The 25,486-nt window shown below is 41.7% G+C and overlaps 3 protein-coding genes across 3 annotated transcripts in view; 2 read left to right on the plus strand and 1 right to left on the minus strand.

The window, feature by feature from the left end:
- Positions 1-5,806, plus strand: part of SNW1 (SNW domain containing 1) — a 17,937-nt gene extending 12,131 nt beyond the window's left edge. The window contains exons 9-14 of the mRNA XM_039552023.1: positions 869-985; positions 1,341-1,482; positions 3,082-3,178; positions 3,988-4,105; positions 4,809-4,972; positions 5,049-5,806. Of these exons, the coding sequence (XP_039407957.1) occupies positions 869-985; positions 1,341-1,482; positions 3,082-3,178; positions 3,988-4,105; positions 4,809-4,972; positions 5,049-5,253 (843 nt within the window). The 3' untranslated portion in view covers positions 5,254-5,806. The remainder of the gene's footprint in view (positions 1-868; positions 986-1,340; positions 1,483-3,081; positions 3,179-3,987; positions 4,106-4,808; positions 4,973-5,048) is intronic.
- On the minus strand, positions 5,739-9,729 carry LOC104688644 (SRA stem-loop interacting RNA binding protein). The gene is given in 5 exon segments (XM_039552024.1): positions 5,739-5,863; positions 7,614-7,721; positions 9,412-9,470; positions 9,622-9,690; positions 9,693-9,729. Coding segments are annotated over 5 exon segments (318 nt in total). The 5' UTR covers positions 9,715-9,729; the 3' UTR covers positions 5,739-5,803.
- On the plus strand, positions 9,713-23,908 carry ALKBH1 (alkB homolog 1, histone H2A dioxygenase). The gene is made up of 7 exons (XM_039552219.1): positions 9,713-9,725; positions 9,809-9,906; positions 12,531-12,639; positions 16,856-17,018; positions 20,473-20,563; positions 21,677-21,870; positions 22,389-23,908. Exons 1-7 carry the CDS (start codon positions 9,713-9,715, stop codon positions 22,807-22,809), a joined length of 1,089 nt encoding a protein of 362 aa, XP_039408153.1. The 3' UTR covers positions 22,810-23,908.
- The last annotated feature ends 1,578 nt before the right edge of the window (positions 23,909-25,486 follow it).

Genomic DNA, 25,486 nt, shown 5'->3' on the forward strand with positions numbered 1-25,486 from the left:
TTTTTAATACTCCAGTCCGTATTTCTGGAAAGTTTTCCTTGTTGCATTCTTTCATTAATTAATTTTTACCACTGGTCAGCTAGCTATTTTTGTTCCTTGTTTGAGTAGGTCCTGTCCCATTGATTTTTATCAGCTGTTAAGTTTATGTTCCAAGACAGGGGAGAATTTATTCGCTGCAGTAACTGGTTTAATCATTCTGAAACATACTAAGCTGTTGTCCTGAGACAGCCCCTTCAAATGGAGGAAGGAAAAGCTGCATGTTTGGAGGTTACTTTTTTCTTGTGTACCCCAACACAGCTGTCTGACTGGGACCGATGCTAATTAGGAGATCAATTTTTAGGTTGCAGATGCTAAAACCAAAGCAGAAATTTTGTAGAGCTCACTAAAAAAATCTTAAAATATCATCTATTAATAATTTTGAGTTTCAGCTTTGGAAAACAAAACTGGTATTTAGTGTGTCTTGCTGGCTGCCTTGCCCCTTACTTTCTTATTTTGAATCAGCTAACCTCTTAACAGGTAGGGAAACCATTTAGGTAAAACAGCTGAGATACTGGAGAAGCTATTATCTGTAGATTTTTTAAGACAAAGCAAAAAGTGGACCTTATCAGTTGAAAACTTTCTTTTGTCCTAAGATGAAACTTGAAGGAAAGCTGTGATTCAGATTTGGTGGGAGGGTGGAATTGGAGTGAAGCTTAGTATTACCTGGTAAGAATTTGAAGTATGTATGAAAGGGAGATCCATTGAGGCATAATAATGATGGGCTATGAGTTTTGTATGTGGTTTTTTTTTTCTTACACAATAAATATAATAATGCTTGTTATTACAAATACTGTTTCTGTGATTAACTGCCTCTCTGTTTCCACTGTAGGGTTACACCATTCCATTAGATAAGCGTCTGGCTGCAGATGGCAGAGGATTGCAGACTGTTCATATTAATGAAAACTTTGCCAAACTTGCTGAGGCGCTCTATATTGCTGACAGAAAGGTCAGGTAGTTCTTTAAACTGTTTTGTTCCATATAGTTTTACTATCTTTGTATGCTAATTTCCTTCAGAAAATCAGCTGTGAATAGGCTATAGCTTTTTGATTTGTTCTGCTTCTTTGCTAATGTAAGACTTAAGGTCTTATCCCCACTATCTTGGAATCATTGGCTCAGCGTGGGTTAAGTTATCGGAAGTCATGGGTCTTGTCTCTCAGCGCTAACTGCTGTGGCTGATGGGCTTTAAGCTTCCTAATTTTGGCTTCATTTCTGTTCCTGTTTACTAGCTAACTCCTTGACAGATCTGCTTGTATCCCAGGTGGTAGGCTTTCTGTATTTTTACCTGTGTCTTATTTGTGCAGGCTCGTGAGGCAGTAGAGATGCGTGCCCAGGTGGAGAGGAAGATGGCTCAGAAAGAAAAGGAGAAACATGAGGAAAAGCTCCGAGAAATGGCTCAAAAAGCCAGGGAGAGAAGAGCAGGGATCAAAACACATGTTGAAAAAGGTACATTTCTTTGTTATTAAGATGCTATGGCTTTTTTTAACACTGAAATGTGGAGCAATAACCTGAGAACTTAAAATATCCAAATACCAGCTGAAATTTCTAAGCATTACATCAGTTCGTCTCTTCACTCTATTGGTTAAGTCACTGGCTGGTTTGATGGGATGCAGGTTTGAACCTCATATCGGTATGTTGGTGTATACAGGTTTAGGACACTGAGAATTTTGGAGTTAATAATGCATCAGTGCGAGTGGTGGCTTTCATGGACAGTTCTAAACTAATGTTTTTAGAAGCAGCATGTTGCAGACGAAGGGCAACTTTGTTTAGAAGAACTAAACCATCTTTTAAGTTTTCAAAGCTGGTAAAACACAATATTCTGTCTCTTGCACTGTTGTAACTGGTCTTGCAGAGCTGTAGTTTTGTTGGCCAGCAGGCTCTAAAATCCCTGCTGCCAACCTAACTAAATTGTCACCATTGTGATAAGTCTTACGTTCTGATTGAAATCACTCTTCAAAGATCAAGATGATGAACTTACAGAGCAGTTACGATCGATCTAGAAGGCGGAGGGATATGGTCATACAAAGCCAGATCCTGCAGCTGGGATGTACTAACCTCTTACCAACAGGCTGGGGGCTGGCCAGCTGGACAGCCACTCTGTTGGAAAGGACCCAGGAGTTGTAGTGGACAATATGCTGAATATGAGCCAGCAGTGTGCCCTGGCAACTGTAATGCTAAGGGCATACAAAGCTGGATCCGCAGGATTGTAACCAGTAGGTCAAGGGAAGTAATAATTTCCTTTTATTGGTGACCTGTTAGACTGCATCTGGGATACTTTGTGCAGTTATGGGCCTCCAGGTACAAGACGGACATTGATAAATAGGAGTCAGTTCAGTGGAAGGCCATCAGAATGGTCACAGGCTCAAGTAACTGCCTGTTCAGGTGATGCTGAGAGAATAAAGCTTGTTCTGCTAGGAGATGATGTGCCATTGGGGCCAAATAATGGGAACTTACCCACAAGATCATCCCATAATGATTCCTAAATGATTGTCAGAGCTCTTCACCAAGTTGCATGGTGGAAGAATGAGACAGTGGTCGAGAGTTGAAGCAGAAGGTTTCAACTATATGTTAGGAGAAAAATTTTCACCATGAGGACAAACAGCAGTGGAACAGGTTGCCTAGGAAGTCTGGCAGTCTCTATCCTTGCAGGTTTTCCTCACCTGAGTGGGGAAAGCCCTGACCAACCTGGTTTGAATTCAGCATTGATAGCAGGAGGTTGTGAATTAGACTCCCTTTCAACCTGAGTGATTTTCTGATATTGCATTCCTAGACAGACAAGTATTCGAAGCTCTTGAAAGTTGGAAGAACATAGTTGTTAGGGTATGTCTGCTTTGACTCTTATCAAGGACAGTCAGTTGCTTGGGGCATAAGAAAGCTGTGTTGTTCCGTGTGTTCACTTTAAATAAAGTGTAACATTTTCAATAGCACTAAGGGTCACTACTCTTCTGTAAAAGAATACTGAATTGAATTACTGTGCCAATGTCTGGCATAATTAATTCAAACTTCAAATATTTGTCTATAATGAGCAATCTTGTATTTGTTCAGAGGATGGAGAAGCTAGAGAAAGAGACGAAATCAGACATGACCGGCGCAAAGAGAGACAGCATGACAGAAATCTTTCCCGGGCAGCCCCTGATAAAAGGTGAGTCACAAAAAAAACCTGGTTTATTCTTGTACTGGCACTGGCTTCCCCACCAGGGAACCTGTTGCTGGGCTTTCCTTTTCTTGATGTGAGTGCCTGAATTTTATCTTGTGGAGATAGTCACTGGTACGAAGCACATTGTATGAAAAGGTATTACTGTGTGAAAACATTGCAATATTCTCTTCAACATGTAGAATTTTCCACATGAATGGGAGAGAGGAGTGTGCTGTGTTGGTTTTGTGTGGGTTTTTCTTTAGCAGAACTTCAGTATATTCCGGTTTAATTAACATGTTGACAGCAAAGATTGAAACCTGAATCCTCTAATTTTGGTGAGACCAGAGTTATCAATAGTGGCTTTGCTTCTTGAAGCTGCTCGTTTAAAGTAAGCTTAGATTTATGAAGGTAGGCTGAAATATCTTACTAGCTGAAGCCACTGAGATTTCTGAGTGCAAATGGTTTCTGGAGGCTTAAAATCTCTAATATGTTAAAATTGGATTGCTTGGCCTTCCCAGAATATAACTGCACTGATTCTTGCAAAAATAAATATGACATTTTAGACCAAGTCACCTTGATGTGAATTGCAGATAGTGGAAAGCAAATTTAAATGTCATGCCCAGCTGAACATAACTTTTCCAAATGTTTCCTTTGCCAGGAGACAAATTTTAAATGTTACCTAGTAAGGAAGAACAACAGTCAAAATCTGGCTCCTGCGGCAAATTGTTAGCATCTAATACAGGATCCAGTTGCAATTGAACATGTCAACAACTATGGTTTACTGACCTCATAAAACTTTTAAATTTTTAATTCAGGTCAAAGCTGCAAAGAAATGAGAACAGAGATATCAGTGAAGTTATTGCCCTGGGGGTACCCAACCCCAGGCCATCCAATGAAATCCAGTATGACCAGAGGCTGTTCAACCAGAGCAAGGTAAAATACCTTTTCACAGCTGTGTAGCTTTCTATGAGAACATGTTCATCCTTCCTTAGTGGGTATGGCTAGAATACTAAAGGGAGCCTGTTCTCATGGTTGGTGTGGATGCACTCAGAAAGAAGTCTTTACATAACTGATTAGGGAACTGTTGATTTCCTTTATCCAGAGCCTGTGCAAAAAAAAAAAAAAAATCGAATATTCTAAGTGTATAGCTGAATTAAAGTGTTTTTGTTGTGATTTTTCTCACTGGGGAGTGGGGAGAAAAACTATTTTGCCTTCAAGCTGCAGTGACCTCATTTTCTTCTCTTGTACAAATGTACTGACCGAATAGGGAAATCTGCTTTCAGAGAGAAGTAAATACTTTCTATTCCCATTACTGCTTGTGTTAATAATACTTCTGAAGATATAAACACTTGACAGCAACATTTATTTTCTCTGAATTTTATACTATTCAGAGATGACAGAATATATTAGGCTTCAGCAAATCCCTCAATAGACCTGCAGTTTGTCAATCATTCTTTTTCATGTCTCCAGTGAAAGACTTGCAGGCAAGAATGGAAAGCTGATGAACCAAAAATTAACAAGCAGACACTTCTACTTTCACAGTTTATATAAGCCTCTCTATAAGTGTGATTTGGATCAGTCAGCTTAAATTAAGTTAGCTGACGTTTTACAGATTCATTTGTGCTGTTCTTCACAGGGTATGGACAGTGGCTTTGCTGGAGGAGAGGATGAAATTTATAATGTTTATGACCAGCCTTGGAGAAGTGGCAAGGATATGGCCCAAAACATCTACAGACCAAGTAAAAATGTGGATAAGGACGTGTATGGTGATGATCTAGAGGCTCGAATAAAGACCAACAGGTAAGGAAATAAATTTAAGAAATATTCTTAATTAGTACTCTGAAGTTAGTCAACTGAGAATCATCTTCTCCTGCAGGTTTGTTCCTGACAAAGAGTTTTCTAACTCGGATCGTAACACAAGAGGCAGGGGCAGAGATGGGCCAGTTCAATTTGAGGAGGATCCATTTGGTTTGGACAAGTTTCTGGAAGAAGCTAAGCAACACGGTGGTTCTAAACGGCCATCAGACAGCAGCCGCCCTAAAGAACATGAGCATGAGAGCAAGAAGAGGAGGAAGGACTGAATGCCTCTTCTCCTTGAGAGGTAGGGAAATGGACTGCAAGCTTGGACTTCACGCAAAAGGATTTTTAATAGTGGGTGTACAGGAGGATGGCGTTGTAACACAGCAGTTCACAACTCTGGCCGTGTGGATATATACACACACTAATTCTTCTACATAGGACTGCTACCCAAGGAGAAAGGAGACCACTCTGAAACATTTCATAAGGGAATTCATGATTCTTTAGCAAGTTCTCTGACTTTGCTGATTTCCCCATTGCCCAGCATCTCAGGGTAACAATGTAGCCCCCTTCCTACAGCTTTAGTTTTTGTAGGTAGCTAAAGCTTTGACTTGATCTGTTAAAAGCTTTCCTGCTGTATATAATGATCGTCTTATGCTGTAACAGATGCTGGGGTGTTTATGATTCAGTGTTTTAGTGCGGCTATACAGTTTTTTTGAACAAGGGAGGGGAAACAGCTGGATTCTGTTTTAAAACAAGTACTCATTCATAGTTTCTCGGTAATCTTTATTTTAGTTTCTTTACATTTAGTGAAATAAAGCCTCCTTCCACCACTCATGCACTTTGATTCTTTCTTTGACTGCGTCTTCTACGGGTCTGCTGTCTGAGAGTGAGCTGAAAACAATGGAAATTATTGAAATTAGCTAGGCAAGAAGGTTTATTTTTCATTTCATTATTTTCCATTGATATGGAAAGCAGAAGATACATTTATAACCAATTCAGTTTCATGAGCCCCAAGCCAGGGCTTTCCTGACAAGAAAGTTGAATATATATGGACAGCAATTGCTTGTTGTTCCAGCAACTGTCTAAACCTAGCCTAGAACCAAGTGGGAGAAGTGCTCGTGTTCTAGAGAAGCCTGCATTTTTTAAGAAATAACTACTGCTTGCCGTCTGCTTTTTATTTCACTATAAAGAAGTCTCTTAGCTTGCACCTCTTGTGAGAGTATAGTCTTTGAAGCCTAGGCAATTAAGTGCATGTGGCTATCCTTAAAGCTTCAAGAATAAAAGCAGCAAAAATTTCCAGGAAACTTACACAAAATACTATTTCTAGTATTCAATTTGGTAATTGCATACAGATAACATCCTAGTTCAGCACAATTTATGAAGGACCAGCCTACTGCCTATCTAGTCACAGTTTAAGGAGTCTTAATTTCTGCTTCCATTTTTGTACCACAGTTGGAACTTGCAGGTTGGTTCTTCTTGGGAATGGGTACTGAAGTACCACAACCAACAATAACTTATGCAGTAATATGAACCATGTCAAGCAAAATACTTTATCACAATCAAAATACTGCATCACTGAAGTCTCCTGCCAATTCATTTTACTTTTACTTTCTACTAGCATTCAAAGTCTCAAAATAAGAAACTAGTTGTCAAAAGGATATTGAAGAATTTGTATTAATTAATCAAAGGCTTGAACTGATTGTGTCTGATAACACTAGCCTGCTTGTTGCTCATGACTTCACTCTGTAGTACACCCTCTGAGTAGTTGTATCAGCTGAAGCACATAAAAGTCTCTAAGAAAATCCCCTATTTGGGGAACATACCAGATGCAAGTTTCTAACGATTTTGACATGAGAGCTGTTAACAAATCAATGGCTTTGGGCAGCCATTGACTCCCTGTCCTTTATTCCTTATCTGTCAACACCACAGCACACTAGATGTTGGGAAAACGGTGAGATGGCTTTGCTCGGTTTCTGTGTTGGAGTGACGCTGGAGGATATAGTTGTCTGGCTCTAGCTGACCAGTCAATGACATACAAAAGTGTCTGTGTGCCAGACCACTACACTGTCTTGATCCCATACACTAATGCACTAACATTTAAAATGTTAAAGATGGAGAGAATAAAACCCTACACTAAAGCAACTTTAAATTTGCCTTGAACACATGAAAGCAAGCAGCTGATTTCTCCTGTATGAAATGACAGCTGAAGAAAAATAAATTTCACTAAAGTTCAAAACTTAGCATCACTTTCTTTATCATGTTTCCCCAGCCACTCAACATCCAGATCAGATGTTGGAATCCACCTGCAGAAACCTGTGTTTCAAAGTGCAAACTAGTTGCATAGTAAATCCCAAACAGTTTTACTGAATTCATATTACTTTAGCATAGCAGGAGTTTTTAGTCTCTTGCATGTGTGATCTCTCTGGTAGCTCTATGATCTTGACCCTTAACAACTCAAGCTGAGAGGAGGGAATAAACAGAAGTGGTAATGATTTAAAAAACATTGAAAGCACACTGAGTGACAAAATCCTTAACCACACTTTGAAAAACTATGGTAATATTTTCATGTTACTGTATCCAACTGAAAGCAGAATTAGAGTCAACTCATCGCCTTACTTCATGAAAGGAATTAGCACATTACCTTGGAACCTTCAAGAATGTGGGAGTCCTTCTGTAACACATTCTGAACTTCTTCTGGAGTTGAGAATTTAATCCAGCAATAACGTCTGTGAAAGCCTGTATCTCTGTCCTAATTACCAGTTAAAAAAAACAAAATGCAATTACTATAGGAAATACTCACAGAGGCTGTTAAAAACTTTCTACAGATACTGAATTTAAGGACTATTCAGAAATGATCAGAGGAATTGGCACACTTGCTGTTTCTTCACACTAAGACATTTGCTGTCAGTGACAGCATGTGGGGTCTAGCAAAGGCTGTTCTACATACCTTTCAATTTGAATCTAGCAATAATTAAAAAAAAATCACAATCTTAAGATATGGTTGAAGCCTGGAATAATGCATAGGCAGTAGTTTCAAACTGCAGTATTTATCTACTAATAATAGTCAGTCACAACAGAACTGACATTTAAATGGCCACAGTACATGAAATGCATTCAGCAAGATATAAAACAGCTACTTAAGAGACTAAGAAAGCATTCTGCAATTCAGAATGACAAACACTAACTGCACTGGAAAGAAAAAAGTTATTTTTAGAAATAATTTACCAGTCAGAAAAGACAATTGTCAATAAAGAGGTGATAATGAGGAAAAGCCAGGTGTATCCAAGTGCCTTCTATGTCTACTCAGATCCCCCTCAGAGCTCACAACAGCTCAGCCACTCTGATCATCAGGCAACACTTCCAAACCACCAGGGAAGTTTTCACCTACAAGGCACTGCCTGGTTTCAGTATCACAGTGATGTCTAAATTAGGCTGTCCTACACTGGGATTTTTGTACCTCTGGCAGTTTTAAGCATTAATGAAACTTCTTAAGTAATCACTGAATCTAAAGGTACACATGCATGAGTTTGTGGTAAGCCACCAGACTTTACAACAGAATGATGCAGTCTGTCCTGGGCCTGAGGAAAAACGATGTGACAGGCAGGTGCCTAAGCTTCAACTGTTCAAAACAACCAGGCTGTTTCAAACTATCTTCCTCCATTTCCACACTAATCCTCAACTGAGGTGAACCCATCAGCTCACTAACTGAAGTTCACTACACAGTGAGCTTAATCTAACAGACCATTACTTCACATGGAGAAACACAAGCGGGCAGAACCTTGATACTTTCAGCAATGGCCTGCAACTTACCCACAAAGGAATACTTTTTGACTGCTCATCTCTAAGAAACTGCATTAGATATCTATGATGCCTGACCTACATCCTCAGGAGATAAACAGCCTAAACGACAGAGGCATTGGTAGCTTGGCAGCACCCTGCAGAGGTTATGGGTTTTGTGTTAGCCTCGCACTCTGGATGGGGTCTGAATCCACAGCAGAAAAAGATGCTAGGTTCATACCCACACCTTTCGTTTTTTGCCAGCTAGACCAGGCACATAAAAACTTTATTCTCTGTCAGAAAAACAGTAACACGATGATAGAAAAGCTCAAAGCATTTTTACATTAATTATTGAGAAATGCCAGCATCAACAAGATGTGAAGGATGTGCTTTGTAAAGCTCTTTGAAAGCCAATGGAAAACACTAAGCTTCAATAAGGCCTAGCGCTCGCAGTCAAGTGGTGATGCTCCTGCGAGAAGGAGCTAAGGGTAGAGAGCACTGAAAACCTCACTAGAGTACAAGATGAGGCGTCCAGACTGCAGCTCCTAGGAAACGGGGAAGCTGCTTCGGAGCAAGGCCTCAGCCGCAGGACCAGCCAGTGGCTCTTCCCTGCTTCGCCGAGAAGACACGAACTGCGGCCCGGAGGACGCGCGGGTACTCACGAAAGGCAGCTGGCACCTCTGCACCGACCCGAACTGGGAGAAGTACTCCTTCAGCTCCTCTGTGGGGAAACGCACCTGGTTATCCGGGCCCGGCGCCTCCGCGCAGCCGCGCCGCCCTGGCCCGACCCCCGGCCTGTGCCGGCACACGCGGCCGCCCAACCCCGCCAGGCCCAGCAGCGGTGAGGGATGGGAGCGGGGGCGCAGACTCACTGCTCGACACCGTCCAGGGAACCTCGGCCACGAAGATGTCGAAGAGCCGCCGGGAGCGGCGCCCCACGCCCGCACTGCACTGGCCGCCGCCATGTCGGACTGCGGCGAGAGGGGAGGACGGAGAGAGGGAGGGGCGGCCCCGCCCCGGCCCGGCCCGAAATGGCGGCGGCGGCCCTGGACCCGTGAGGGTGGGGAGGATGCGTTTCGCCGGCTCTTTCGATTCTATCGGCAGCGCGACGCGTCCGACCTGCGGGGCGTGGTGGACTTCTCCTCGCGGGGGGCCAGGTAATACCAGGTTGCTTCTGCCCGTGCCCCGTGGCGAGTGGCTCGGAGGGCGTCCCGCTTTCTGCGCGGTGTCTCTGCGGGGCTGTGGCGGTGTCGCTGCAGCCCGTTCTCTCCACCTGCTGTTCCCCTTTGTGCCCGACGCCGAATCCCTGGTGCCGCCCCGTTTCTGGCTAGAGGACGCTGCACTCGAGCGCTGACCCTCTTAGGGATCCCTGTGATGTTTTACAAATGACGGCGTGACCTGGGAGGGGCAGCTGGGAAGGGCCCGTGGCCCCTCCGCGCGGGTCCCTAAGCCGGGCGCGCCCAGGGTTTCCCTGGGCCATGGGGCGCTGCCCGAGGGAGCAGGGTGCCGTGCGGCCGCCCCTGGCCAGCGCGATGCCTAGTCACGGGTTTACTACTTTGGCTGATACTTCATAATGTTTCATTAGCTCCCTACTCTGCACTAGGGGATCTTCAAAGCTTCTAATAGAACCACGTGATACTTAAGCAGCGGAATGTATTGACGTAAAAACCCCCAAGTTTCGCTCTCGGAGCTGACACTGTTTCCTGGGCCTCCTGGCCCTTGTCTTAGCCCTGAAGTACTTAGGTGAGCTGGGATCAGCTGCCCCTTGCTGTGCTGTTTTCCCCCTAGTCAAGTTTCTTCTCCCTTCTCACTCCTGTATAATAAATGCTTGGCTCAGTCATCAGGGTGAGTTCAGCTGTTGCAGTGGGTTGGGGAGCACAGCTGAAAGCAGTAGCCATCATAGTAATTTACCATGCCTTTAGTGATGAAGATATGATCCTTAAAACTTGTCTTCTGTTTCGTCACCTCACAAAAGGATGACACATAGCTGCTGAAGTGTTGTTAACCAGGGATTTTCTACTTAGGAGCCTATGTCAAAAAAAGGAGTGGGGAATATAGTTAAAATGAAACTTTGCCTAATTTTTCATAGTTTCAATGCTTAGTCTTTTCTTTTTAGTGTTCTATTCAGGTATTTATTTTTCTGTCTTTTTGGACTATAATTTCATTGTTGCTAATGGAACACAAAACCTGACCCATATGAAATTGTTAGAGGCATTAGAATTAACCAATGAAGGTTTTATCGTTTCAGCCTTTCTTGAGCTTGCAGCAGTCCTATATTTGGTAAAGGATTACAGCATTATGGCTCTTCTGGGAAATTCAGAGTATTTGAAAACAACACAAGGATCTGTCTTCTCTCAATATGATTCTTTTTGTGCCTGTTACCTTCTAAGATCAGGTGACAGTTTACTAGTGAAAACATCTTTTATTCCTCTTTCCCCCAGGTTAAAAACATCTGGCTTTTCTCTTTAAGAGCTACAGGCTGGCAGACTGGCCCAGATAATACTGCTTCTTTTTTCTCAGAAAACTGCTTCAAGCAATTGAGCTCTTCAGTGAAGTGTGACATACCCCATCTGCCCTGTTATCGGACTTATTTAACTGATTCAGCACATGTAATTCTTCAGCATAGAAACATCTCCTGTTCCTCAGAAGCCCAAGCAACAGCTGGTGTGGACGCACTTTGAGCAGGCAGTGATGTGGCAGAGTTTTGGTCAGAGGATGAGCCTTCCTGGGGACATTCTGTGGATAGGACTGTGAAGTAAGCTCCTCAAGGCTGGCACTCACAGAGCTGCTTTTGACAGAGAGCTGAAAAATGGGTAAAACTTAACTACATTGCCAGAAGGTGCTGTCCAGCAGTAATTCAGAATTTCTTAGAAATTCAATGTATGTAATTTAGTTCTGTTGCTCATAAAATGTTAACCAGAGCTGTCAGCTGCAAAGAGACTGATTTACACATGCACCACTACAGAGGCTGTGTGCAAAGGCCTTAATTTGATATACACCTTAAGTTGTTACAAAGTCTTGCAGTCTCTGCCTGTTTATTCCTACTGTGCCTGGCCGTCTCTTTCCTTATATGAGTCTGTACTTTTCCACTGCTGCATGGAGAGCTAGACTGGGGAACTAAGCCAGAACAAAACCAACATGCCTCTACCCTGCCCTCCTCAAGACAGTTCCCTGTCCTAAGGAAAGAAGGGAGTGAGAACACAGTAGAATGAGTTTGATGGGTTTTTTTCAGCAAATGTTAGCTTAAATACATGTGTTATTGCAACCCAAGAGAATATGTCCAGTAAGTACATCTTGCCGAGCCTTGAGCTGGTGATCCTGCTGTTGGGAACAGAAGTGGCAGGGTGGCATTCAGAATTGACAGGGTTTCTGTAGTCCTTCACATCGGACAGCTTTGGCTAGTTCATCACTGCACTGCTTATCCTTCTGTAAATTAGAGATGAGAATAGTCATCTACCCTATAGGATCATGAGCAACTTGTATTTGGAATGTTCTTCGAAGTATAAAGTGTTATGAGTATATTGCTCTCTAATGGAGGTTGATAATTACCAGAATGTTTTACAATGATGAGGCTGTACTGTGGAAAAATCATGATGAATTTTTTCTCATTGGTATATATTGTTTGGGTTTTCTTATGAGTGGGGGACACCTCTCCTCATCCCTAAGTAAAACCTGTAGTAATACCTTCAAGTGTGGTAGCACTCTTCCTTTTAGATGCTATTTTTGGAGGAGTTTTGTGTTTCTCACTTTTTTTTTAACCAGAACTGTTTTCTTTTGCCAGGTGTTCAGATCACAGCTCAGTATTTCTTCAGTCAGTGATCAAGATGCCTACAGAGCAGGATTACAGCCAGTTAGCCAGTGGAAAGCCTATGGCCTCAGGGGGTATCCAGGTAGGTGCCTCTGATTTCAAGAAGAATTAAACACAACCTTGTTGCTTTGAATTCATGCAACTTCAATCTTACCTTTCTTGTCCTGACTGAAAAAGCTATTTTGGTTTGCCTAAGTGTAATTTAATGTTGTCATAAGTGAGGAGGATGAACAAATCAGCTAAAGGGTGGGATGCAGCAATATTTATGAAGGTGAGAAGAGCCAGTTGTTTCACAGTGAGATCAACCAGACCATAGCTCATGAGAATGGGTTCCTGTTGCCTTTGACAGAGACTTTATTTCTGTAGAATCTGTTTTTTCTCAATATATATCATGCACATTGTGTACATGGCTGAAATACAGTAGTTTCACAGTTGAAGTGTGGCATCTACTTGTCAGTGTAGGACACTGAGTACAGTAAGTGAATAGGCCTATTCAATATACAGAGTAATTTCATTAGGCAAATTATTTCAGAAATGGAAATATGTTTTAGTTTGCAGTTTACCTGGTAGAGTCACAGAGGGACATTAGGTTGGAAAGCACCTCCAGAGGTCTAGGCCAACACCCTGCTTAAAGCAGGATGAAGTTGCAAGTTAGATCAGGATGCTGACAGCTTTGTACGGGTAAATTCTGGAAATCTCTAAGGATAGAGATTGCACACCCTCTCTGGGCACCTGTACCAATGTTTGGCCATGTTTTTTTCCTAAACCTTATATCTAATAAAAATTTGTCTTGCTGTTGTTTGTGACTGGTGTCTCTCCTAATCTTGCTGTGCGTGTCTGAGAAGAATCTGGCTCCCCTCCTCTCTCTGTAGGTAGTGCTCAATACCAGGATGTGTCACCAGCCCTCACCGCTGCTCACACAGTTTGTCCTCAAGGCAGCCTGGCCTTGGTTTGGAGCTGCTCTTAGCCCTTGGGCCCGTATTGTTGCATGGGGTTTTTCTGCCCCTGATGCAAAATTACCACTGTTGAACTTCCTGAGGTTCTCTTTAGCCCGTTCCTTCATTTGTCAAAGCCCCTTTCAGGTGCAGTAGTAGCCTCCAGCATATCCACTGCTGCCCCAATTTAGTGCAATCTGTAAGTGAAATGGGGTGAGCATCCCATCCATCCATGTTGTTGATGTAGATGTAGTTATCAGTCTTTGCCCCAGGATCAAAGAACAGAGCTCATAACAGCTGCTGGTGAGACTTTGAATCATCAGATCACTATTCTTTAAGCCTGGTGATCCAGCCACCTTTTGCTTACCCTTTCAATTTCCCCAAAAAATTTATGGGCCCCCAGTTTGGCTCCAATGATGCTGCAGGAGACCAAGTGGAAAACTTTCCTTAAGCCAAGGTAAACAACATCCCCTGTTTTCCCCTTGTCTGGACATCTCACTGTAGCAGGCAATAAGGCTGGTTACACAAAATTTGCCTTTCATGCTGTCTGTTCTCAACCACTGTGTCTGGAAGCAGCTGCCATGAAAGTTTGCTTCATAATTTTATCAGGGGTTTTGGTAAGGCTGGTGACTTTGTAGTTCCCCAGATCCTCCTTATTTCAGGGATTTTTGTTTGATTAATTTTGTTTTTTCTCATGTTTCTTTTGGTTCATTGGGACCTCAGTTTCTGTGGGTGGTTGCTATGAAGCCAGCCTACCATTCCTGAAACTGAAGCAGCCATGCTACCCATCTGGCATGTCTAATACACAGGGAATTGAACAACTTCAGGAGAAAGGCTTCTGCCTCTTCTTGCCTCTATAAATGTTTTGTTCCACTTACCTGTCATATTATAGCTGCCCTCGCTTGGTCTGCCTGCCATTTACTGTCTGTCTAAATGTCTTTCCTAGTAATTACATAGGGGCTGTGGGGAATCACAGGTTTTCCACTTAACTGCATTTTTCTTCTGCTTTGGCAAAGGAAACCTTTTACTAAAATGAAATGCAAATACATTGACAAATTATCTGTCCTGTTTAGAATCAAGTCATGTGGACTTGAAAAGAATAATATTTTGTCATTTTTCAGCTACCTTTATCTGGACATCCTGAAACAGTAGGAGATGTGTAACCAACTGTCCCAATAGCCTTCTAAGTGAATTAAGAATTTCTTTAGTTTGTCTATGAGCGAATGGAAAGGAATTTGGTTTTGTCCACACAGTAAGCAATGAAATAGAAGACTAAGGGATCTGGGCGAATTTCTATTGTGGTTTCCTGAGTTCTGTGAGAAGCATGTGATGCTGTCTTTGGGTCTTTGTAATTGACACACTTTTTTTTTATGAGAGGTTTTTCTTGCTGTTAGACATCTGCATGTCTTATCCTTCCTTTGACTGAGGTTGGAGACCACTTTCAGTAGGTATGAATTAATTCCTAGTTTGTAGCAAGATAGTGCTGCAGTAAGAGAATTGCATCTACTTCCTCAGGGCAGCTTTCTTTAGTATACAGATTAACAGAGTAATTCTTTTGCCCTTCCCCCCACATCTTTCAAGGCGAAGAGGTTTAGTTATGTTGTCTTCAAAGTTTGTCTGTGGTGTTTCTGAACTTTAGTCAGTTCAGAAAGATTGCTACAGAAATACATTTCTTATTTCTTACTCTTCTCCCTCCTATGTGTGCAAGTTACTGATTCTAGCACTATTAATCTTTGCTCTATGTTTGCATAGAATTTTTTAGTAAAACTCTGCAACTGTTAGAAATTCAGTTCCTGTCTTTCTTGATACAGTAAGCATAATAGTAACCCATTTTTTAGTTGTTACTGCTTTTGTAACTCTAGACCAGTCTAGTTTCTTAGGAGAAACTTAGGTCAAGGAAAGGTTTGGAGTGACATGAGCATGTTCCAAGCTTGTGATATAAAAGCCATAAAATCTGGATTCCTGTTCTCATCTCTGCTTGTAACTAGCCCTCCAGGCTTCAATGCCTTTATTAATACCTGGGGATAATACATACATAGTAGAGTGTAATTTCATGAATGTAGTAAAGTGCTTCAAGGACCCCACATCAAAAACTGTAGACAGGATGGGCAATATTATTATTCTGTTCTATGTAAATGCCAACAGAAAGTAAATGTAATGCTTCTGGCAAAGAAACTTCCCGTAGCCAAACCTATCAGAAGGCCACCATAGTCTGAAAGTGCAGGAAACAGAGTGAAGTGAGTGACCATGTGTTATTAATACACTAAAGGCTTTTTTTCTAACCCGTTACTTTAATCTTGAGTCTGTGAGGTATGCTGGCAGGTTGCTCTTTTTGTATTTTTATTACCACTTTCACAAGGCAAGTTTGTATCCTGCTAAGACTCCTAGCTTTGCTGCTTCTTTTTTCATCTGTTTTTGTCTCTGTTAACTTGATATGACTGAGAAGTTCAAAAAGATACAGTAGGCCAAAACCTTAAAACCTCCTTTTCCTTTGTTCCTCTTACATCCTTACCTCTCTTTGCATGTGGATTTTGTGCTGGTGAGCCTTACTGAATTGACAGTCTCTGAGAGAGTGCCTTGATTCTCAGAGTAGGTACAGTACAGATTAATAGCTTTTCTCCTATGGGCTACTGCTTGAACCCTGCCTGAGGTGCCTGGCTAAATGAATGTGCAGAATAGCTGCATGTTTATTTTGTTTTGTTAATTAACAATGCCTGCAAAGTATTTGCAGTCAACAGCAAGTGGTTTGGGATATCATTTGACTTTCATGCCCCTTTCTGAGTGTTACTGTATCAAAATGCAAATGTGGATACAACCAGACTTACCTGGAAATAAGCATGAAGCAAAGGGGAGGACACTACATTACTAGACACTGGCTCAGCCCAGGAACTTCTTTCTGAAGTAGCAATAGGAAGAAAGTATGAGTTCAGAGACAGGATAAAGTTAGTTTGAAGTGTAGAAAAACTAGGCCAGAATTACTTTAACTTTGCAGGGCTTAAGACAAAAGTCATGCTGAATAATTGAAAAAATAAAATTTGCTCCAAAGCAATTGGATTTTCATATTCTTACTCCTTTGTCTCCTGTAATCAATATGCCTTACACAGATATGTCCTTTATTGTCATTTTTTGTTTGGACCACAGGCTGCCCTCTCTGCCTTTTCCCTTGTGCCATCATTTGTTTTTTTCTGAAAAAAAAAACCCAGTAAGTTTTAACTTACCTATAATAGATTTCATCAGCTTATATGCACAGTCAGTTTTTTTCACTACTTCTGACTCCTGTCCTTTGCTCTAGATTCAGAAAAAGAATAGGGAAACTCCTAATCATACTTTCTCTCCATCCTCTCCTTTTTTATTTGTGGTCAGGGTTTATTTTCATACCAAACCCATTCCTTCCGGGCTGCCAGCGTCACTGGGTGAAGCAGTGTCTCAAGCTATACCCTGAGAAACCCAATGTCTGCAACCTGGACCTGCACATGGCTCCTGAGAAGACCATGGACCTGTGGGGACAGAGCAAGGAGCAGCTGAGGTAACTCCACTATAACCTTTGGTGGTCAAAACTAATGGAGCCAGATCTCACCTCTGAGAAGGTCTAAGAAAATGGAGCAGGAAAGGAAAGCTGAAGAAGATTGTGTACATGCTGGCAGCATACAGATGGTGTCACACCAAGTTAAAGATGGCTATTTCATGACTTCACATGCATCCTTGTTAATTCCTTGTTAATTCTCTGCTTTCATGCTTAGTGGGATTTTCTAGTAGCATATTGTTCTAAAGCCATCAGTGAAATGTTAAATAGTGACCCTGGCTGATGTGGTGCTTGGAAGCTTGCTAAACTCAGTTACAGGTAGAACCATGAAGTCCTCCTAGGCCTCAGTTATCCTGAGGCAAAAGGGATCCTTTCCAAAACTTCCCACTAATGGTAGCACTTCTTCCCAGTCAGCTCTTAGACCCGGTACACTGTAATTGTGCTGTTAGCGGTACTCTCTTGAACTTCTTAAATCTACCAGTTTCTGTGTTCTTATTTTCTAAAGTATTTCTTTTAGTTTGGTTTTGTTTGTGGTTCTTCTTAATTCAGCATGACATCGAATTAAATGTATTAAATGTACCATTTTAATGGCAATCCTGTTTAATCTGAAAGATTCCTTCAGGTTCAGAATTCTGCAGCTGATGCAGTTGCCTTTCCTCTACCTGATTTGGAATTTAATGGAGAATTTGTCCCAGTTTTGAAGTCAGGTAGAAAGTTTAAAAAAAGAAAAAGTCTTTTAAAGCTTGAACTTTATTAATGTCACCTGTAAAAAGACATATAAGACAGACTGTTTACACAACCTTTTAGCCACTTGGATGTTTATCATTACCTTATTGATTTCACCGCTCATTTTTCATAATGATTGTTTCATGTGATGGTGCAGAGTTCCCTCCAATGCTCATCTTCCACCTCAGTCTCTTAGTGAGATTGACATGCTGAGATTTTTCTTCAAAAAAACTCTTGACATCTACAAGATACAGAATGGCAAAAGCAAGATTTGGTCTTCTAGCCGTTTGCACCTAGGAGAGAAATTATGCCCTGACTTGTGTTTTCTAGGCTCGATCAGAATTAGCTACAGAAATGTAGACACCATTTTTGTGTTCCATCAAGCATGAAAAATTGTTCTTTGAAAGGATTGTGCATTATGCCCAGTGGCTGAAAAAAGTGGGGTACTTGACAGGCCTCTCCCAGCAGGACCTCCTGGGTGCAGAGAATGATCAGAAGTTCATTTGCAGCTGAATCCAGTTCAGTTGAAAACAGTGTTTGGAAGAGTGATGGCTAGCAGCAACACTGGCAGTTTTATGAAGTACTTGCCTAAGTCTTCAAGTGAGCAAACTGCTGTATTGTGCTTATACCTAGTGGCAGCAGATCAAAACTAGCCAGCCTCTCTAGTATCTGTAGTGAAAGCCTTTCTAGGAGGCGAGAAACAGTGCTTAACTAAAAAGAGGTCTACTTCCAAGATGGATCACAACTTTAATGATTTTTTAAAGCCTCAGGATAATGCATGCATGTCCTTGGGGCTTACCTGCTCTTTTTAGGATGCAGGAGTCACAAGGTAGGGTGAATCTATACAGTTCCTAGACATATATGCTGTGCTTTCCTCACAAAGTGGAGCCTGAGTATTGTCTCTGGTACTGGGGACAATTAAAAGCATAAAAGGGGATAGAGCATTCCCACAAGGGAGATATATAGATATGTCCATCATTGTGTATAAGGAAAAGGCTGGAGGGGTTTTACAGATGCAATCATGACCCTGAAAATAAAGACACAAGGGATCTTCAGACCAAAGCTCCCATGCTTGTTCTAACATAGTTATACTAGACCTTTTCTGTGTTTTCCTGCAGGACCTCATTGTTTCAAGGTACACAACACTCACACTTTCCCCTTCTTAGCAATCACACATGAAATCACATGCAGAATACCAAGTTCTGGGAATGAGGACTTCCCACACGCATTTGGGCTCTTGCTGTTGTGCAAACACTAGCACTGTAGCGAAAGAAGGGCACTTTTGAAAGGCACATGCTAAAAATGTTTCATTATGAACATTGTTAATTGAGGGTTGTACAGGAACAAGTTGTGGGCTCCATGTTTTCTAAATGCTGTGTTACCTGCTTGTAGGCTACACAAATTGTTCCAAGCAACATGTATTTGACAGTTACTGTGTTGGTGTTTATGGTAATTGCAGTTGCTGTTACCATATGACAGATGGAAGTTGGCAAGACTACTTTCAGTAATCAGTGAGCTAAGAAAAATTACTAAAAGTAGAGAAACTGGCCTTTTACTCCTGGTCCTGTTTTATCTTAGGAGCTATCAGCATGGCATAGTTGAAGGGCAGGAACAAGCTGCATATCCAGGTAGAAATGCACACTAAATGCAGATGTTTGACTGAGACTTGACCATGGCAGCACAAATACAAATCTTTTTTTTGTAAAAGAGAGCATGTTTGGCTGAATTAATGAGGCTATAAATGGGAGCCAACCGTCTGGTGCTATTTATCTTTTCAGTGTATTTCCCTTTTCTTTTTCTTTTTTTACCATACCACGTGACTTGACTTGAGAAAAATAAGCTGAAATTGCTGGAATGAGTAGACTAGAAGATAGATGTGTATCTTCCTTTTTGTATTTGTCACTAACATACTTCTGTCTTATTTAGTTACTTATACTCTGTAACTTTTCAAGAGCTTTTCCATAGTCCTTCTAAAAGTCCGTCCTTGAAGCCTCTTGCTTTCATCACCTTCAAGTAAGAATGGTAAATTGGTGTGTGGCTTCAGACCACTCAGTCCCTTTACTTTAGGGTTGTCATGTGATAAGAACAGTTCTTTGTCTTGTGTAGCAGCCTGGATAAGGGGACACCTGCCGTCTAGACTTCTTGATGCTGTGGTCATAGCTAGAGAAGTCTTGCTTTTTACTGTGACTCAGTCTGTCCTAAGGATGTTTTATCAAAGCACCAAGTAGTAGAACTCACCATCCTTTGCAGTATTAGGCAGCATGCTGTGTTTCACTGTCAGGCAACTCATTTTTCTTTCTTGTAATTTTCCAGTAGGTGCCTAGAATATTTTTTCCTTGCATTTGCACCTTTAGATCTTCAGATTCCAGTCTTTCAGGTGCTCAAATAGGACATGTTTAATTCTGATTTCTAAATCTGCGCAGCTCATTGTGTTGTTTCCATCTGACAACCTCTTAGGTACCATGTTGAAAATACAAGCTTTCAAACTGACAACAGTTGGCAGTAGGCCCCATAGCTTGCACACATTGCATGAACTAAATTTTCAGGGTCTTTGGAGGAAGAAAGTATTGGCACTGAAAATAAAAGTTTAGTATTGATTGTTTTTAATAGCATTGATTGGTTTTAATAGGCTGTGAAATGGATGAGTGAATCTCATTACTGTATGCTGCACTACCAGAAGACCCCTCAGAAATTAACACATATCCTATTTCTTTATATTTTGTCTCTGTAGAAGGAAAGGTTCCAGTAAATGGGAGCCCAGGAGCCTATTGGAGAAGCTGCGCTGGGTGACCCTTGGTTACCATTATAACTGGAATACTAAGGTATTGAGATTAAATTCTTCTCCATTTTTCTTAGCCATAAGCACTCAGAATGGCAAACAGAGAAGAACATCATGGAATAAAATGCTTATGATCCTACAAGACAGTATTGAGGAAAGGCACTAACAAACTGTGTTTTCAAGAACATTTTAATCTGTATTAGTTTACTGTGAAGGGTTTAACAGCAAAAGTCCATTGCTGCATTCTTTCCTTTGAAAGTTAACATGAGAGCATGCACTCAGCTCTAAACCTGCAGCTCTTTCAGAGTAAGTGGCATTTTTGCCTACCAAAAGGGATGATTACAAAAGCATTGCTAAATAAAGCTGAGTGTGACTTCTGGGAAACTCCTCTTCTTGGGAGGGTTGAGCAGGAGCAAGAAGAGACTGCTGCTCTTGTGATTTTGAGCTTAAGGGAGTCTGAACCAGTATAGCACATTCTTACCAACCAACAGCTGTTTTGAGGATCCTGATCAAAATAAACTATTTTCATAAGACTGAGATAGATGAAGGCTGATAAACACGGGCAGAGTGAATATGCATCTTACCTGTATACTGCAGATAACCAAATCTGCTTGCAGCTTTTTATTTACCAGATCAACCTGTTATTGGATGGCCTTAATAAAAGTTTGGTTATTATCTTCCAGTCCTCTCAGAATCACTCATGGGAGAGAGAAAAAGTAGGTTTGCAACTGATTACTGTTTCTTACTCATGAAAGAATAAGATGCTTGAGAATAAAGATGGTTGTTTTGGAGCTCTGTTGATGAGCTACAGGACTGTCTTTCCATTGGCAGCTTCAGGTTGTGACTGAGAAGATCCTCAGGATGTTGGTACTAATCTTACTGATTTCAAGTTTAGCATCTAGATATAATGATTAACTTCACGATTCATTGAATCTCTGGCACTCTCAGCCTAGGCCATGATTTTAATGGTAAGAGGTAGACTTGCTGTGGTTCTGCCTGTGCTGTAGTCATTTTCTAGGCAAATGTGATGTCCTTCTCCGTGGCTATCAGCCAGACTTTCAAGTTCTTTTTCAATGTTTGTTTCCAGTTGTATTTGCTGCTCTGATGTGTTGGGTGTGGCTTTCTTTTTTTTTCCCCCCCCCTCTCATCCTTCCAGAAGTACTCAGCAAATCACCACACTCCTTTCCCCTCAGACCTTGCATTCCTATCAGAACAAGTGGCTGCAGCCTGTGGGTTCCGGGGTTTCCAAGCCCAAGCAGGGATCTTGAACTACTATCATTTTGACTCTTCACTGGGAATTCATGTGGATGAGTCTGAACTAGACCATTCTCGGCCCCTGCTGTCATTCAGGTGAGTCAAGGAAAGCACACTTGAGTGTTATGGAAAGATTGGTGGCTTTTTTCTAGGGTTGCGTATGGTTATAGGAAGGCCGTATGATGTAGTTTGGGTATATAATCTTCACTGTCAGAAGATCTGATTAGCAGAAGGCTGTAGGTCAGGGACATAGGTTTTTCTTTAAGGACTGCTTGAATAGCATGGATGTAGTGCCTGGAGTGAAGAGTTCTTTTGCACAGAGCAGAGTTCTGTTCTAAAGCAGCAGTGTCAGTTAGGTACTAAAGAAGTATCTCAGCAGGGCTTCAGACCTGGCAGGGCAATTGCTCACACTGTGCCTGTCTTGAACCAGATCTCTTAGCCTGTTTGCCATGTTCCCACTGAAAAGTTGTTCTTAGGAGTCCATCTGTTTTTTGTGGTTGCTCGGGGTGTTTTTAATAAAGGAATTTAACTACTGATATTTTCTTCCTGTGCAGAAAATTGTTCTCTGCCTGAATTTGTTTTCTCTTCTCTCTCCATCCTTATACCATCTCTAGTTTTGGGCAATCCTCGATATTTTTGCTTGGGGGCCTGAAGCGGGAGGAGGCCCCGACAGCAATGTTCATGCACAGTGGAGATATCATGGTGATGTCTGGCTTCAGCCGCCTGCTGTACCATGCTGTTCCCCGCGTCCTCCCCAACCCCGAGGGCACAGCTCTGCCTTCATGCCTCGACCAAGCTCTTTCTTCAGACCTTCCTGTTGGCTCAGTCATTGAGCACAGCTCTGATGAGGATTGGCAGGTGTGTGCCAAGTACCTGCAGTCCTCCCGCATCAACATGACTATTCGACAGGTGTTGGCTGAGGGTCAGAAATTTCCAGAGGAATCTGGGACAAACGGAAAGGGCCAAGCACCCTCTGAAGACAGTCATCATGAGAACAGCAAAGCCAAAAGACATAAACCAAACACAGTCAGCTGAAACCAGGAGATCATACTGACATGGACTGGACAGGCAATCTCCATATGGAATTAGGAACTAGTGTAATACTGGAAGTCACTTGTCTGTATTGCAGTTAATAAACTTGTGCAGAATAAATGTAGTCCTTCTTGCTGTAATAAATAGGTGGGAGGAGAAAAAGAATTTGAAAGGAAGGATGAGTTCAGGACTCAGGAGATGAACTCTATTGGCATTTTGTTGGCAGATGTTTACAGGTATTTTAAATTACCTGTATGTCAGAGAATTTTAAGCTTCTGGTGAAGCTTGGTTTAAGCTTTAGGAGTGATGCTTATAAAGTATTTTGAAATCATTGGGCAGAGAGTGTTAGCAAAAGATACACAATTGCTATGTGATAGAGAATCCTGTTGGGCTTGTAAAGCCCAGCTGAAGCGAAGTAACAAGTATGGATGAGAATAGGCTGCTATGGGTGTAAGACCTATCTGCAACATTTTCAAGATAATTACTTCTACGGCAAAAATAGGTCCAGTGGTCAGAAACTGGCAGCTCCCTCAAGCAACACCTGCTGTAAGCTTGCTGTAGTCCTGTGCTTTCCTTTTGCCAGCTTGCATCCCCTCAGCTGCAGCAGAATCTGCTTTTATGAGTGGTACTGAACATCTTATCTCAGATTTTAGAGAGAAACAATTGGGGGTGATATCTACTTAGAATATTTAGTAGCTCCAACTGGGTCTCCTCCCAGCAGTATGTGACTGAGCCCAACATCCCCATTGTTTCAAAACTGCCCTCTCTTAAGTGCCTGTGTGTTTTGGTTCTCCAGTCCCAAGCTAGCATCTATAAGGAACAGAATGACTTGCAAATAGAAGCAATGAAGTTGTAAATTAAGTACCTAAAAAATTAATCAGTGACTATCTCTGTTGCCCAAAGATAAATATATTGAAACAAAGAAAAGCAGTAGCTTTTGTGCTAGTTCTTTTTAAGATTCAGACCTTCCTATCTACTTTTTAATGCAGTTTTAATTGTTGAAGTGGAATGCACTGTCCCTGGGGTATTTTTTTGCACTTTCCCAATGAATAAACTTATACAGTTTTTAAATTAAAGATGTCTATCAGTTTTGGGCTGGCTATTTTCTTCTTTTCTTTTTCTCCCTGTTAGTTGTTTCAGTGTGTTGTTAGTGCTGCTGTATTCCTTGTGCAGTTCCCTCCAGGCTTTTGGATCTACTGCCTCTGCAATCTGCCAGCTCTGGTGGAGGAGCCCTCCGTTTGTCTGCAGGGCTGCTTTGCTTATGGGCAGTTCGGAGGGCAGTTGCAGAGGAGTGTTGCCTGCAGCATCAAAGTCCAATTTGATACATATGTGGCAGCTTTTTCTCATGGGTAAAGTGTCTGGTCTGCTTATTTCATAGCAGGTGAATGTGTGTTTGTGTGCAATTAATTCCTTACACAATACTGCAGAGAGCTCCAGTAACTTAAGGTCTGAAATAATCAGATAAGAGTTTCAATATCTTATTCTATGCTAGATGTGTGTCCTTTCTGTAGCCTAGGCCTGGTATATTTACAGCTGAGCCCTAGGAGAGTGAATGTATTATGCAGAAAGGTTACAACATGACCAGAAAGGAAAGTTGACTGAGTCAGGCTCAGAAAACAGCAAAGATCCCTTAGTTGCACCTGAAGGTGGAGAAGGATGGAGAGGAATATCTGTTTTCCTAACTGAGAAGGCAGACTGACTGTTCTTCACCCTGGAGAGGGAGGCAAAGATTGTCCAACTCACTCATCTCTGATGATGAGACAAGACAAAGTCATGGAACTAGAAGGTGGTGAACTGGAGGTGGTTTCTTTATGTCACAGGCTGAATTGTAACTCCATGGTTTTCATGTCTTCTGTTCCCTATAAATATATATGACAAGCAATTATTTATTCCAGGATTCAATTGTTCCTGTGATTCAAGGACAAGAAACCATACTGTTTACCCTCTGCACTGAAAATTGTAGTAAATGCTGCAAACTGCTGACAGCAGTTAGTCATGAGAAGTATCCAGTCTATTGAAGTCTTATGTTTAGATGTGACTGAGTTGAGAATTTTCTGAGTTGCTGACTTGCAGTCAAGCTTTTTACCTAATGTCATCGTGAGTGAGACAGCCCTGATCTAATTCTGTATAAGACACCCAGAAACTGAAAAGTCCATGACCCAGAAAGGGATATATGGGAAATGACCCAGAAAAAAAAAGCATCCATGTACCAAGAGAAACAACAATAAGGAGAGAGAATTTCCTGAACTGCCAGCGTAGCAGGATCATTGGTTCTTCATCCACAGCAGCGTGGAGTACAAGTGGGCAAACCACAGGACTTCTGCAGGCTTTGCAAACTGTGGTTCCAGAATATAATTTCAAAGAGGCAGTAAATCCTGGCACGAAGGCAGGATAGGGCTGCATTCAGTAATACACTCAGGTACCATTGACCTACTCCACACAGCTTTCAGTCTCACGTTGCACCGCAGTTGCTTGGGTTTGTGATGACCTAACAATGTTTTTTCATAGCACTGATCAAATTTTTGTATCTATAGGTACCACCAATAATTGCTTGTCTTCATATAGGTGCATGCTGAGATAATCTCTGTAGTTTTTAATTCATCTGAGAGAGAGGAGGTAAAGAAGAGGACATCTGGACCAATTCTGCAAGAAAATTTATGTAATGAGTTGATTGCAGGAA

Source organism: Corvus cornix, chromosome 5 (genome assembly GCF_000738735.6).
Source record: "Corvus cornix cornix isolate S_Up_H32 chromosome 5, ASM73873v5, whole genome shotgun sequence".
NCBI lineage: Eukaryota > Metazoa > Chordata > Aves > Passeriformes > Corvidae > Corvus > Corvus cornix.